Here is a 14,491-nt window from a genome sequence, read left to right as displayed (position 1 = left end):
GCGTGTGCAATGGGCCGGTATCTTTTTAAGGGCTTTAGTGGGGTTAAAAAAGAGAGAAAAGGGATCTCAGCCAGTCTGCAGAGTGCTAGCTTTCAACAGGGCCTTTGTGAGGATTCTGAATGAACGGACCCCTGTTTTTTTCCCTCCATTTCTAAAAAGAGATGGTCATCAAATAAATTCACATGAACTTGCTTCAGGGTGTTTCCAAGACCTACCGTTTAAGAATAGCTTAATTATACCTCCCTCTCCTGGAGAGCTCTGTTGGAATCTGGCTAATTACGAAGTGGTGAATCTTAATGATGATACGCTCGTAGCGATGCCTTTTGAAATGTGCACAAAGTCGTGTGAGATTTGTTCTACCTAAAATGTCAATGATATATATGTTTTTAACAGGAACATACAATGCTCTAAAGAGGGTTGTTAGTTCTGAGGTGTGCGTAACAACTTTTAAACTTGCTGCAGGTTCTCATTTGTTGCTCATTGGCTAATTGAAGGGGAGAGATCGTGTGACTGTATGAATAAACTGCACAAATATCCTCAGTGTTATCACGTACCTTCAGCACAATCAGGATTCTTTCAAAGTATCAACAAATACAGTTAATAGTAGCACTGGAGGGCAGTCTGGGGTTCCCTCTTGTTTTCTATGTGTCATATAAACAAATGACTCCACCAAACAAAAAGCCTTGGGGGACTACCAGAGTCACTGGTGTATGTGGGGCATGTTAACACACATTCACTACACAAAAGTAGATAGTGCACACAGACTTGCTGACACTCATCATGTGACAGAGCGCTATGCCTTCTCCACCAGTCTGAGGAATAAAACCTCAAATTTGATTACAAGCAACCTTTGGCTCCCTGGCCATCACACAATAGGCTGAGCTGTCTGGGCCAATTTCCATGCTCAGCATGAGGTATCTACACGCGCAGACTGCAGCTCCCTGCCCCCCCTTCACACCCTCCAACCAGTGTGGATATGCCTGTTTACTGTGCCTAAACTCTGGGTCTGTCGCCCCTCTTGTTGGATTTTCTATTATGATGTTGAGGATCATTAGTTGCAGTGTGAAAGGTTACACAAGCCTCTTATTGGATGTGTTTGTACCAAAACATCACTACAGCCATATGTGTGTGTGCGTGTGTGTGTTTTTTTTGTTATGTGATCATTTTTATTTTACAGTCGCAACCCTCAAATAGGCAGCATATGCCCCCACTGCATGGAAGACTGGCAGTAAATAAATAATTAATCTGCTGCCTTGCGAACCAGACGGGTCTCTCCATGCTGACCTAGAAATGAAACCTACCAGGACTTAAACACCTCTGTAAAGGTAGAATAAAAGTTTTGACCTAGCAGCAAAAAAATCACTTTTTCAGAGACACAATGTCCAAACTGTCAGTCTGTGAGTATTACGTGAGGTACAGTTTCATCCAAAAACATTTCAGCATTTTCATTAAATGTTCAATTTCACAAGTTTCATTTGAATGATTTTACAATATCAATAAAAGCAGAGTGTTATGTTTGAACTATTAATACAATTCTTATGTAATTGCATACAACTGAAAAAAACATCAGGTCATCTTCTCAGGCAATGTAAGGTGACATTAGGTGGTGTTATGCTTTTAGGAAAAAAAAGACCAAGAGTTTTCATTTCATTATATTCTTGCATTTTGTTCTTGATTTTAATCTTTGAAATGTCTTAATAATTTTATTTCATCATTTTGTCAATCTATATTTATTCACACTAATGCGGTCTGTCTCTGGATGATTTTGCAATCAAGAAAACCCTCACAGAGCAATGTTTCTGAAATGAAACAGAAAAAAGCACATTGCAAATGAACTGCTGAGGGATTGTATGAGGCACAATGGAGCTGCGAGGGAGTCTGGAGAAAAGAGAAAACTATTTACTACTAGAGAAGACTGTTTGGTGCATGTTAAACTTTGGCCAGCAGTTCATTGTCTCTGGTGTCTATCATTTAATAGGCTAGTTGACATAATGAATGAGCCAGACCCACCTTCTGCCACTCCAGAAAGGACCCCAGCCTTATCTGAATTGAGAAGCACATTAGAGCCTCTCAGCCAATCGCGACACAGCCCTATAGCAAAGTGCAGGCCCGAAAGAGGAAGAGCAGAGAACTTTTGTTTTCTTCAGCGTTTAATGAAGTTGGCCTGGTCACTCAAGAAGGGATTAAAGGAGAATTTAGTGTCACTGAGCTGTGACTGCTGAAGAGGGAACTCAAGTGTTCGGGTCACTGTGTGAACAGGATGGTCTCAGTTCAGAGCTGCACCAGGAGGAATATGGCTGGTTCTCCTCCTGCTTTACCGGGTTTCGGGAGCTCTGGAAAGAGTTTTCTCATTGACAATCTGCTGCAGACATCTTCAGCCCATTCAGAAGGAGCAACAGGTGGACACCTGAGACGAGCAGCATGTGAACATCCGAGGAGAACCTGGGGCCCTGAGAATGGAGCCTACCAAAGTCAGGCCCAGAGTCCCCAGCAGGTGAAAGACTTAGGAGGACCGCTTCTTCGACACGCAGGTAAAGACTTTTTTTTAATCCAAGCAGACTTTTTAAACTAAATATAATATGTTTAGATTATGCCTAGGGTTTTAAATGTGAACCTACAATGTTATACTTTAACACAATGACAGCAATTTCTTTTCTCTTCAAAAATATTTTTTCTTCCTTCTAAACTGTTACATTGAAACTATGAAGAGGATAAATGTTGTTTAACTTTAAACATTTTCCATTTTTAGGCTCAAAATTATTCATAAGTCTTCGGTGTAAATTAAGTAGATTATATGCATCTTGGAAAGATGTTGTAAGAGATGTCATAATTTAGGGACACATTGCCAGTCTTTAAAAAAAAAAAAAAAAATTTACTTAAAAAATAAATTTATTTAATAGCCAATTGCTTTTTGAACATTGGGATTTCCCCACTTTGAGAGCACAGATTTTCCCACTACATATTATTGTATACTAACAAAGTAAAGATCCTTCTTACAACGTAAATTATGAACTATTGAGTGAAGTGAAATAAAATGTAACTAAATATAGCCTGAAATATAAAAATCAGTAACAAATTAAAAAAGATATATTTTTCTCAACAAATACATCCAATAATATCAGCCTTGATCAGAAACGAGTGCAAAGGTTTTACTAATCTTAAGCAAAAGCAAATTAAACTTATTTAACTAAAATGTGATAAACATAATATGAGAGCCTTCACATTCCAGCATGTCCAGTATTGTAGCCTAATACTAGCTAAGCAATTAATTTTCAGACAGGATTAGTAAATGTCTTTCCAGCTCTAGACAGTTTAAAAATCTTGCTGTTAAAAGCATCTAATTATCCAAAAAAAAAAAAGTTCTACGTTCCATCTGTACACATCACCTAAAGTTTAGCACTCTTGTAAAAATGTAGATAAAAAGAAAACAACTGTTAAAATGGTGCAAGATAGGACTCAAAATGCCCTGAGCTACTGGCAATGATCCAGGTAGAGTCCCTTGAGGATTATACATCGTTACATAGCTGACTGTCCCTCTCTATCGTTGCAGGTGTGCTGAGCAGTGTTTTCCTGCGGAGCCCGCAGTACTTGCTGGCATGCTGCGGTGGGTCCAGCCCCCCTCCTGTCTTCTCCAGTGAGTGTTTTATGCCTCATCAGCAATGCCTCAGCTACTCTCTAAGCATTAGCAGCAGGGTCTCCCATGCTCTCCACAGCTAATTACTGATGCAATGCCAAAGAGCTAATTCTCCGCTCAACTCTGCAGAGCTCTATTCATAACCATTCACGGCTGTTCAGGATGGGAAAGAGGGGTGGGTTGCAAGGCTTTTAAGAGTCCCGGGGGCCCCCTATTTTGTACTTGCAAATACAGACTTTTACTAGCACAAATATACAGAGCTAATAAACATCTTGTCTTCTGTCATATTAAGATTACAATTACCAGGTGTGGATTGTTGCTGCTGAGTAATGCAGACTGTTTCAACGTTTAGTACTCCTTCAGCACATTAATAAGTTTGGTGGTGAATCACAGCAGTTTCAAGTTTAATTTTCAGACCGCAAGAAATTTTTTAAACATCCAGGAAAGCTGTAATTGCAGATGAAATATTTAGACTTTCCGCTGAATTGTGCTTGATGTGTTTCAGTGCGTGTTATTTAAGACTTGTGCTAAGTAGGCTGTTTGTACTATATTGTGCTGTGGTAGTATTCATTAAGACCAGCAGCTGTCTTATTCTTGCACTGTCAAAAAGCAACTGGAAGTTTTTAGTTGCTGCATCCTATGATGCCTGTCAAGAACTGTGGAAAAGAACACAGATCAGAAAGCCCTCATCCCACAGGTCCCTGGAGTCCTCTTAGTAGGTTGACACTTTCCCACAGTGCCCAGCAACACAACAATGCCAACTCTGGCCGTGACCAATTGGCACATTCACTCCACCATCCACACGCGACCTCACTGCAATTTTTCACTGCAGCAATGAACTCCGCCAAGCACAAAAAACTTGCCCATTTCTCTGTAGAAGAGGGCTGGACCAGGAACATCCCCCGGCCATTGTGTGGCTAAAGAGCTTCGTTCGCTGACCCCCCTCCTTTCTCCTGTCCTTCAACTTTCATTCCTGCCCATTGGAGACCTCTTGACTAGGACATAAAGCATTCAATGAAAGTGACTTTTATAGACTTATTCGAGCTCATCTTCACATACAAACTGGCTTCATACCTGCAAGTGAAAAGATTTAGTGTTGGGCCACTGAGCCATCGAGTAATGGCATTTCCATTGAACAGCTCTATTGTTGGTGTCCCACAGGGCTCTATAGTTGGCCCACTAGGGCAGACACACACGTTGCCCAGGAATGACCTGGTAATCAGCTATTTAAGTGAAAGCCATTGAGTCCCAATAGAGAAGTGAGAAGCATGTCCAAACCTCTTATGTGCTCCCTAGAGGTGGTCTATGTGCAGATTTGTCGTACAGATTAAAAAGGCAACGTTGAATGGATTGGATAAATTGTTCCACTTGACTTTTGTTGTGTGTGCACCTGTGAGTGAAGCAGCGTGGGATTGCTCCTCACAGGTCACCAAATCCCTTTTTTCTCAGTTGAAATGGTTTTCTATTCTCTTTAGTCACCCTCAGTTTGTTAAATTTGGCAAATAGAAAGAGTGGAATTGAAAGTGAGTGATAAAGTGAGTGTGACAAAAACAGCCATCAGCTCGGTTTGAAAAGGCAGGAAATGTGGAAATGGTTGGTAAAATGTACAAACGGATTGTGGACAGAATCAGATTTTGTACTTTTAAATTAAAATGATCAAAATCATGAGTAAATGAACCATAAATTATGTGGACAGTTTAACCATTAATATAGCTGTTTGACATTTCCCTACACCTCTATATTCCCCAGGCTGCTACTTGTACCCTCTCCACCCATTCACATATGGAGCTACACTTTATTTTAGGACTGTGACAACCTGCACATGGCCCAGAGACACACAATCCACCAGTGACAATTAAAAATCAATGGCCCATACAAAAGTGAAGATGTTATTGTAGCAGTATGGTTTAACACATCTATTTTTGTTCTTTCCATTTATCTTCCAGAGGGATCAAATATTCGAATGTGGTCAGCTGATATAAGCCCTAAATCTCGCAGAGGGATCCTTAGGAGGGCTGTGTTCTCCGAAGAACAACGGAAGGAGCTAGAGAGAACTTTTCGGAGACAAAAGTACATCAGCAAGACAGACCGGAACAAACTGGCAGCTGATCTCAGTCTCAAGGAGTCACAGGTAATTGAATATGAATTACCTAAACCATTACCTAATTAATCTCTGATCCTGAAAAAATCCTAAAAAGAATGTGTATTTATGAGACACATGGTAGGCGCATTGCATTTTACAGTTCAAAGATGAAAAGGGGTGCAAGGGAAAGTAACAGCAAAACTGCATCAACTGCAAGCCTTGATGAACAAACCTAAAAAACAATTGAAGACTGTATTCATTAAATGTGAAGTAGCAGGAATATTACGAAGGTCAGCAAAACCCTGATAAATATTGGCTTTTAGCTAAATGCCAACATAAGCATGCTTGCATGCTCACAATGACAGTGCTAACCTGCTAATGCTAAGCAGACATAATGCTTACCAAGTCAGGGGATCATTAAAGTCAGGAGGATTCTCCCTTTGGCCATCATGAATGTCTGAACAAAATTTCATGGCAATCCATCCAACACAAGAAGATATTTCTGTCACAACCAAAGTGGCAACAGACATTGCCAACCTTAGAGCTGGCAATAACATGAATTTAACTAAAATGCCTCTTCCACTCTCCTGCTGCTTTAGGTGAAGATCTGGTTTCAGAACCGCCGCATGAAGTGGAGAAACTGTAAAGAGAAGGAGGTTCATAATACTCGCTCCCCAATGGATGAGCTCATGGCCCGAGGTCTTGCTCAGGAAGAGGAAGAACCATCACAGAATCATACTGATGCAAAAACAGAGAGAATACCATCACAAAAGAGTGTCAGGGACACATGAGCGGCTGTAATGAGTGTAAAGTAATCCAGGGACTTTCTCACTTCCACAAAAGCCTCAAAAGAGGCTACAGTACAGGGGTGTGTTCAAAAATGTCTGGATGGAATATACTGTTTGTGAAAACTAACACTGATAATATTAACTTGTCTTTCAATGCATGTAACTGTTTTGTTACATCACAAATGTAATTAGGCTCAACTGCTTGGTCAATCATCTTATTGCGTTTCACTGGCTTCAGTAAGCAATTTCATGGTTTTTTCACTAACATATCTTTCCAGGAAAGATTCCCACTGTCCAGTTGTAATTGCAATCAGTTAAAGGCAAAATGAGTCACTTCATTTACAAATTAGACTTTTTTCCCCCATATTTCATGTTTTGGTAAGCTTTAAATTAATACTCTGTTATACTCATAATCCAAATCACCTTTTGAAGTCAAATTTCTCTTGGTACGTTGTGTAAATATTTTTTTCATGATCTTGAATGCATAGATCAGCTGTAAATAAAGTGTTTAAATGAATCAAGATTTCCACATTGCTTATTCCTGCTGTGCTGAGCTCTCTGGACCAAAACTTATTAATGAACACTCAACTATACATTTCCATTTAAATCAGAGAGCTTGTGCTCTCCATTGGTAAGACGTTAGCCAAAAACAATAACAAAGGTTAACTAGACTTTTATTTTTTTTATTTATTTTTAATGTTCAGAAGCAAAATTGTTTAATTATATATAACAATAATACTACAAGAGGCACACACAATTCCCTACAGTAAATGCACACATGAAATGGCAAATAAGAAACAAAGACTGATTTTAGTTTGTCATAATTTGAGGATACTACATTTCACTACTTTGCTATTAGTATTAACAGTCTAATCCAGGGAGGGTGGTGCATTTCAGGATACGGAGATAATTTTTGACTTTGTTGGAGTCTCTGCGGAAGCAGTAGAGCAGGTCATGATGGTCCATTGAGTTGAGATCTCCTCGTTTGTAGAAGGAAAAGGCAGAAGAGGGCACCAAACCCTCAGGAGAGATGTAACCCACAGTGTTACCAAGCACTCCCAATAGCTTCATCTGAGGTGGGTAAAAAAAATGTTTTAAGATATATTATAACTCCTTAAAGGAATCAAAGATACATAGTTAATTCCCCAAAGGAATGCATGAACACACAGACAGTATGTATAAAAGAAATAAAAATCTAAAAATGTCCTCCTTACCTTGTCAGCCATTTTTGCAACTCCATCCCTCAGCTCATGCACCATATCACTGATCTCCAGTGCTTTTTCAGAGCTGTAGTGGTTGAAGTCTTGATTCTGATCCTGAGACATGCTCCGGTAGAGTTGTGACATGGGGTCGCCCCAGGCCTCCAGAAGCTTCAGGATCACCTCTGTCAGCTGCTCTCGCTGCACATGAGAGAATTGCTTAAATAACTTTGTGGTAAAGCATATTATCGCTGATGATGTGGTGCAGGACATCACTTATGTGCATGCATTAGTCATGGCCATATGTAGATTAACAATATGAATACTCACTCCTAATCTTTGGGCATTTTCTTTGTCGTCTGGCGTTAGTATGCCATATGTGTGGCATTTCCGCTTTCCTATCAGGTTCTTGCTGGGAAAGAAATATTGCTCCTGTGCAGACAGAAACACATATCGCACACAGCGATTTCAGAGCTTGAAAAATAGCCAGCTCAAGCAAGAATGATTGATGATGAATCAATGGGGACTGAATGAAGCATGATGGATGGTGGTGTCAATATCGGAATTAAAAAAAAAAAAAAAAAAAAACTCACAAATTCAGAGTGCAGATCACTGGATATGCCATGCATTCTTGACGACTGTTGTATGACCCTGTCAAAGAGGTCTGCCAGGGTGGGGACATGGCATCCAGCCTGTCCATAGGCACAGATTGGGGCAGTGCCAACCCTCGTGGAAAGCTCCAGGTACACCAGTGTGAGGGCAGTAAACCAAACTGAGGAAAAAACAATAATTTAGGTCACCAAAAATCACAAGATTATTTTAAAATAAAAGTTCTCTATTTGATGTTTCATCTTGCCTTCTTACCTTTTTTCATGGTTCCTTTCTTATGGTGGAGCTTCAGATGATGACAAGAGCCCTTTTACCACCAGAGTTACTCTTGCGGAGACTAACTCATACAATGATGATGCTACTGACGAAACAAATTGCTTTAAAGAGGACAAAAACGTGATTTTTCTCTTTGCACGTCATACGCCTCGCTTAGTCATCTGCTCAGCCAATAGCAGACAAAACTAATCCAGGCGGATAAGGTCCTACACACTGTAGATTGGTTTAGGCAATTTGTCAATTGAAGTAACAAAGATTTCAGTATGGGACAAATAAAAACTTTCATTTTGTTTCTCTTAACAGTAATAAGGAATGAAAGAATACAAAAGCATATGCAGGCTGTCTAACTGTCCACACAAATCCCTGGATTTAAATAATATATCCTTATAATATATGCAAGTTCTCTTGCGCTAGCAGTACAATCAAAAGTGTGAAAATAACATTTAGAAAATATTGACTAATGATGCCATGACTTCACTACTACTCACTGCTACTCATCTGTCCCCAGAAGGAAGACTTGTCCCATGAAACAAACTCATAGAGATAATTAGCGCCCAACAGGGAAACTTAAAAGCATTCAGCATTTATTTTAAACTACAAGACAGCTCATTATCTGTGCTGGGTACAACATAAAAATGAACAGTATTGTGATAATAGTATTGAATAAGCCCATTGTTTAACAACCTTAACTAGAACTGTTCAGCCTGAAAACAAAGCTATTCAAATGTAAAGTGAGTGATCTTCTCATCAGTGCTACATAGTTCGATCAATGCCACATGCATGTACTGTGAATATAGTCATGAGTCATTCTAAAGAGCTCAACCGCTTATCCAGAGCCACTTTCCACATTACGGATTGACCAATTTGTAACTACAATGCAAACACTCAGGGCATGACACCACAATAATTCTCCTTTATTGTGGCACCTTGTGGTGAAATGAGTAAAGAAGGCAACATAAAAGACCTACTCACCACTCTTGCTCTTTGCGGTATAAAGAATGTCATTGTGTGTTTGCTAGATGACTATAAAGGGCTAAGCAATATGGTCAACAAATGTATTAATGAAACATCACAAATACCCAGGAAGTATGGTTTCACAGAGCAAATATTTTATTGTCATCTTTTCCACAAAAGGTACACATAAAAAAGATGTCATAAATACATCAATATCCTTATAGAAAATAGAATCTATTTACATTTATTAATACTATTTACATGTTTGAGTGCATTCTATTACTGTGTGCTGTAAGAGCAGAGATGAGATAGTAAGCTATTGAGGGAAGCAAAGGGTGTTTAGGTTCAGCTGAGTTCAGCTCTGGTCCTGTATCCATTTATCTTTATCTCTATATTTACACATTCTCTTTAACACCCGATGCTAAGTAACTGTCCATCTCAAAATTCCTCCTTGATTTTGTCTTGAAGTTAGGTGTGGAATCATTTAAGATCTTATGAGATTCTACACTTCAAACAATGATTCAGAGCTCTAGTTTTTCTATGTAAGTATCCGTCCATTCAACATCTGTGATGCTTCCACTTGCGAGTGGCCACTGCAATGTTTGTGTCTTTTTTATGCCAAGGGAAGAGACGGGTGAGAGCAAGAGTGCCATCAGGCTGCACAGAACCAGTCAGCACATAAAGCTGTGAGCGTCCAGGACGCACGAGGACACTGGCACATCTAAGGTTGATGAGGAGCCACTGTTGGATTAGGTGCTGAGTGTCATAGGGCAGCAGAGGTCCCTGACGGATAAACTCCACCCGGCCCTCCACCTCAAATTCAGGTTCTCCCATTGGAAGGCGACGACGATGAAGTTTGGCAGTTACAGCTGTGAAGAAAAGTGAAAAAAGAAATTAATCATCTGGGTTGTAAAATTAAACACAATTGGGTGAAAACTCAACCAACATCATTACACATCAACAAACCACAGCTTTCTGAAAGAATTCAGAAGCTTACCAAAGTCATGCTGACAAAAAGCATCCAGGACTGTTTTCATTGCAGGAGCCTCTTCCACAGAAGGACAGTTTTGGCAAGCAGGTTTGGGCAAGTCTGTGATAAAAAAACAAGAAGACATAATTTAATATAATTGTAGGGCATATGCAGTCATTACAGGCAGCCTAAAAGAGCACATGATACTCTATTCTGCTGATGGGATGAAAAAGAAGTGAGTAAAATAGCATTTTAATAATCCGTCTGCGGTCCTTACCTTTGGCAAAGTGACTAAATTTTGCATGGGGAGAAAGGCACATGTCCTCTTCAGCAGGGAAGCGGTCACAGTCAAGGGCCTCAGGCCACGGGTGACCCTGGCAGGCGAGCACTGGGGCACAGCTGTCCCTCACTGCCACACACAGGCTACGGCAGGGCTGAATAAAACTGAGGGAACAGAAGAGGAAAATGTCAAACAATGAACCTGAAATTAATGCAGTAATGATGAAGACAGTTTAAATTTGAAAGTTAATGTTTTACAAATTTGTGGAGGGGTATGTATTTCAGAAATAATAAACAAACATAGCAAAAGAAATGTAAAATATCCTTACGTGTCGAGACAGACAGGGGCAATGAGGGAGCAGAGGAAGGCCTGGGCTTGAGGGTGGCAGCCTGTCTGCAACAATGGTCTCCAGTCCTCTGAACGCGGCACCACCTCACCTTCCAGGTTGCTGTGGCCCAGGAAATTGGGCAGTCGCATCTCTGAGTATCCTACATCTTTGCAGACCTTCATCTGGTTGGGGATGGTGACGCAACGAGTGGACTGACCCATGTCGAATGCCAGTAAAGGAGATGCCATAGCCAGGAGAGCCACGGTGAAGAATACAGCCATAGTGACGAGTTCACAAAATCCAGAGAATCCACAAGACAGATACATGAGCTTTTGCTTAGGTGGCTTGTTGTCAGTGGACTATGCTGTCCTTGAATGGCTTTGTAGCTGCTGCAGCATGCTTTATATACAGCAAGGTAAGCCAGCCCCATCAGTCTGTAAGTCTGTTATCAACTACCTATCAAAGACACAGAGACGATCTGTTTGGAGACAACGGCTTGTTTTGTGATGACTGCAGACAGAGAGGGGGCAGTAAGCAGATGGGGTGTGTGTGTGTGTTTAAGGGGGGGTAGTAGGGAGGGGGGACAATGGGCAATCACTGACCAGCTTTCACTGAGTGAAGCCCAGTCACAGAGCGTTGAATCTTCTTCACTGGCTTTTACAGTCCAGGGGGTAGGAAAAATAATGTGAAGGCTTTGTGGAAAAGAAGTTAGAATCTACAACTTTTCTGTGTCTGACAAGTAATGCTATGTGATAATACGCAACATTTGCTATGTTTGCAATAATGACTCAGGTACCTTAAAATTAAATTATCTGTTTATGTTATTCTGTCCAAAATGCCACTTGTTTACCACTGGCTGATATGTAAAAACAACCAAATCCATCTCTGAAAGTTACTTTAGAAAGAAACCTGAGGTGTTTGTAGACAGACAGCCAGTCTCCTTCATATTGCTAGTCTCTTTCATGTGTTCCTGCTTCCTAATTGGAGGGTTTCATCGGCAGAGCCTTCAAGTTCCAATTAGCAAAGCAGCGTCTCTTCTGCTCAGCTGGCTTTGATCTGCCAATAACACAAACGCAGATCCAAAGGCAAAGTACATTATCCCACCACTTATGTTTATCTATTAGATGCAGCAGTGGCACGGAAATTTCAACATTAGCTACTTACTGTATATGACGCACTAACACTTAAGATTATGCAATTTCAGTGTGATGCTGCAGACGTTTCCCAAAGGACATAGACGCAAATTTTGTTTAGACTAGATTTGATGGGGATCTGTCCTATGAACTGAAAGAATCTTTACTTTGAGACAATATACAGTATTCAATGCATCTTATTTGAATTCTACCTAATACCATAAATAAGCAGAACAAAATGCAACATCTGCTTTCTCAGTCCTAACATGCCAACATCCCATTCAACAGACCAGAGATCTCATTTTGTTTTGCAAACCAGGGGTACAGACACAAGTGCTAATTTGTCTCATTTCTCTCAGGCCTCTTAATCCAACAACAGAACTACATTACAGCATCATCGCATTTGTTTGGATGTCGTCTGTCTCCAGATTTAGATGTATATCTGGGATTGATGCCTCCGGGCCTTTCAAAAGCTTTCCCTCATGAATCAGAGGTCTCTATCCCACCCAGCCTGTAACAGTCATTGTGGCTTCAGACATGCCATAGTAAAACCTTCTCTGATTGGCCCGACTTCCACTTCTGTGCCTGTGTACCAGCCCTGTCTGGAGCAAGGGACACACTCTCGCAGCCAGCCAGAGCCCTCCATCAGCCCCAGCTTAGCCAATTTTTATAGCCTGATCTGATGAGTTGAGGCTGGTTCCAGTTCGGGTAGACGAGTAGAGTCCGTAAGAGGGGACTAACTGGGCAATTAGAGTCACAGACCAATTTGGGAGAACAATAGGTCCACACATTTAACAAGCTCCCCCTGCCAAGAGCCCAGCAGGGGTTTGTTGTTGGGCCTAATGGCTGCCCTGTAGACACTGTGTCTGTCTTGGTAATGTGTTGCCCACCCCTGCCTCAGTTAATGAGAAGGTGATAGAGTATGAGCTGAGTGGATGGGCACCTGTCTGTCAAACTGAACTCCAGTAGAAAATCTAACCAAAATACTACTTGACTTTTAAAAGGAGTGCGAAAATATATAAAAACAAAAAGCAGATGCCCAACCAAAGCCAATATTTCCCCTTGAGGACAGATAACATAATTACTGGATCTTACTTAGGCATTGGCTTCTTTGCTAGTGCACAACATTCTATGGACAGCTATAGACAAATGTGCAAATATTAAGATCACAATATTGTTGTTCATAATTTTTTTTACTTTGCAGTGAAGAACTTCTGATTCAGCTCTGCCAAAGGTTTCACTGGTGTCTGTGCTTAAAGGGAAATGCTACCCTAAAATACAATTCACCTTATCTTTATCATATAACTTGGCTGAGTTTGAAGTTCAGAAATTTCATCTTAAATTAGTGATGAAGTATGAGCTTTCAATGGTTGGCACCTGTCTGTCAAACAGACCTCCCACAGATAATCTGGCCAAGTTACTACTTGGTTTTCAAAAGGCACGTGAAAAACTCAAAAATAAAGGCCAACACTAAATCCACATTTGTCCTTCATAACATTTCTACCTTGTTTTGCTTCTCTAAGAAACCATGCAGGGGATCTGTGAGATTAAAACCAGAGGTCACCCAGCTGTGTTTCAGAGATGCAACTGAAATTTAAAAATAAAACCAAATCATCACCTCACACATCACTGGCCATGCCTTCATCGATCTACGAAGTTTACAAATCAAAAAATTTAAGACTTTTAGTTGTAGTTATTCTAACAAGGGAAAAATCCACTCAAAAACACAATCGATGTTATTTCTATAATATTGCAGAACTCAGTTTTAAATTGTGAATTTAAGAGAGAAAAGAAAAGGCAAGACTGTATGTTTTTATCATTTAGAGACAAATCTTGGTTCCATAAAAATGTTGAATAGCTAATAAACCATCTTACATAACCAGAGGATATTATCAATTCAAGTCTTCATGCTCCAACACCTAGCTAGGAAAGACAACAGTTTGCAGATACTGAAGTTATTGTCCAAAATTATTTGAGTAGCATGGAGCCATGTATATTGCATGTATATTCTCTACAGTACAGTCTCCACTGGCAGAGTAGGACAAACACCTGAGACATACATCAAAGACAGAGTGATTGGGATGGAAAGGAGGGGGGACTGGGTGTCTGAGCTGGGCTCCCTTGCAGCACAGCTAACTCAGATAAAAGCTGTCTCCTCCCTGCACATAAGAGACTCATTAACTTAAGAGATTGAACCCCCATTTGCCTCTTTTTTTTCTCCCCCCAATTACAACTCC

The 14,491-nt window shown here is 40.4% G+C and overlaps 3 protein-coding genes across 3 annotated transcripts; 1 reads left to right on the top strand and 2 right to left on the bottom strand.

The window, feature by feature from the left end:
* The first annotated feature begins 1,860 nt into the window (after positions 1-1,860).
* Positions 1,861-7,023, top strand: dbx2 (developing brain homeobox 2). The gene is made up of 4 exons (XM_071494078.1): positions 1,861-2,531; positions 3,551-3,634; positions 5,581-5,765; positions 6,317-7,023. The coding sequence occupies exons 1-4, from the start codon at positions 2,261-2,263 to the stop codon at positions 6,506-6,508; spliced, it is 732 nt and encodes a 243-aa protein (XP_071350179.1). The 5' UTR covers positions 1,861-2,260; the 3' UTR covers positions 6,509-7,023.
* A 139-nt stretch (positions 7,024-7,162) lies between these two features.
* Positions 7,163-8,678, bottom strand: LOC139630535 (prolactin-like). Its single transcript, XM_071494092.1, has 5 exons — positions 8,569-8,678; positions 8,298-8,476; positions 8,035-8,136; positions 7,720-7,905; positions 7,163-7,576 (listed from the first exon to the last, which is right to left on the bottom strand). Exons 1-5 carry the CDS (start codon positions 8,576-8,578, stop codon positions 7,367-7,369), a joined length of 687 nt encoding a protein of 228 aa, XP_071350193.1. The 5' UTR covers positions 8,579-8,678; the 3' UTR covers positions 7,163-7,366.
* A 1,005-nt stretch (positions 8,679-9,683) lies between these two features.
* szl (sizzled) lies at positions 9,684-13,875 on the bottom strand. The gene is made up of 4 exons (XM_071494067.1): positions 11,122-13,875; positions 10,791-10,957; positions 10,541-10,633; positions 9,684-10,412 (listed from the first exon to the last, which is right to left on the bottom strand). Exons 1-4 carry the CDS (start codon positions 11,445-11,447, stop codon positions 10,102-10,104), a joined length of 897 nt encoding a protein of 298 aa, XP_071350168.1. The 5' UTR covers positions 11,448-13,875; the 3' UTR covers positions 9,684-10,101.
* Between the last annotated feature and the right edge of the window lie 616 nt (positions 13,876-14,491).

Source organism: Trachinotus anak, unplaced genomic scaffold (assembly GCF_046630095.1).
Source record: "Trachinotus anak isolate AG129_WGS33_773 ecotype Australia unplaced genomic scaffold, CSIRO_AGI_Tana_v1 ptg000002l, whole genome shotgun sequence".
Taxonomy (NCBI): domain Eukaryota; kingdom Metazoa; phylum Chordata; class Actinopteri; order Carangiformes; family Carangidae; genus Trachinotus; species Trachinotus anak.
This window is presented reverse-complemented; position numbering and strand designations above follow the sequence as displayed.

Coding starts and splice junctions, on each gene's coding strand:
- LOC139630535 (XM_071494092.1), bottom strand. Junction 8,137..8,297: donor GTGATCTGCACTCTGAATTT/GTGAGTTTTTTT, acceptor CTGTCTGCACAG/GAGCAATATTTCTTTCCCAG. Junction 7,577..7,719: donor TTGCAAAAATGGCTGACAAG/GTAAGGAGGACA, acceptor TACCCACCTCAG/ATGAAGCTATTGGGAGTGCT.
- dbx2 (XM_071494078.1), top strand. CDS start 2,261: ATGGTCTCAGTTCAGAGCTGCACCAGGAGGAATATGGCTGGTTCTCCT. Junction 3,635..5,580: donor CCCCCCTCCTGTCTTCTCCA/GTGAGTGTTTTA, acceptor TTTATCTTCCAG/AGGGATCAAATATTCGAATG. Junction 5,766..6,316: donor TCAGTCTCAAGGAGTCACAG/GTAATTGAATAT, acceptor CTGCTGCTTTAG/GTGAAGATCTGGTTTCAGAA.
- szl (XM_071494067.1), bottom strand. CDS start 11,447: ATGTATCTGTCTTGTGGATTCTCTGGATTTTGTGAACTCGTCACTATG. Junction 10,958..11,121: donor GCCCCTGTCTGTCTCGACAC/GTAAGGATATTT, acceptor CTGTTCCCTCAG/TTTTATTCAGCCCTGCCGTA. Junction 10,634..10,790: donor ATTTAGTCACTTTGCCAAAG/GTAAGGACCGCA, acceptor TTTTTATCACAG/ACTTGCCCAAACCTGCTTGC.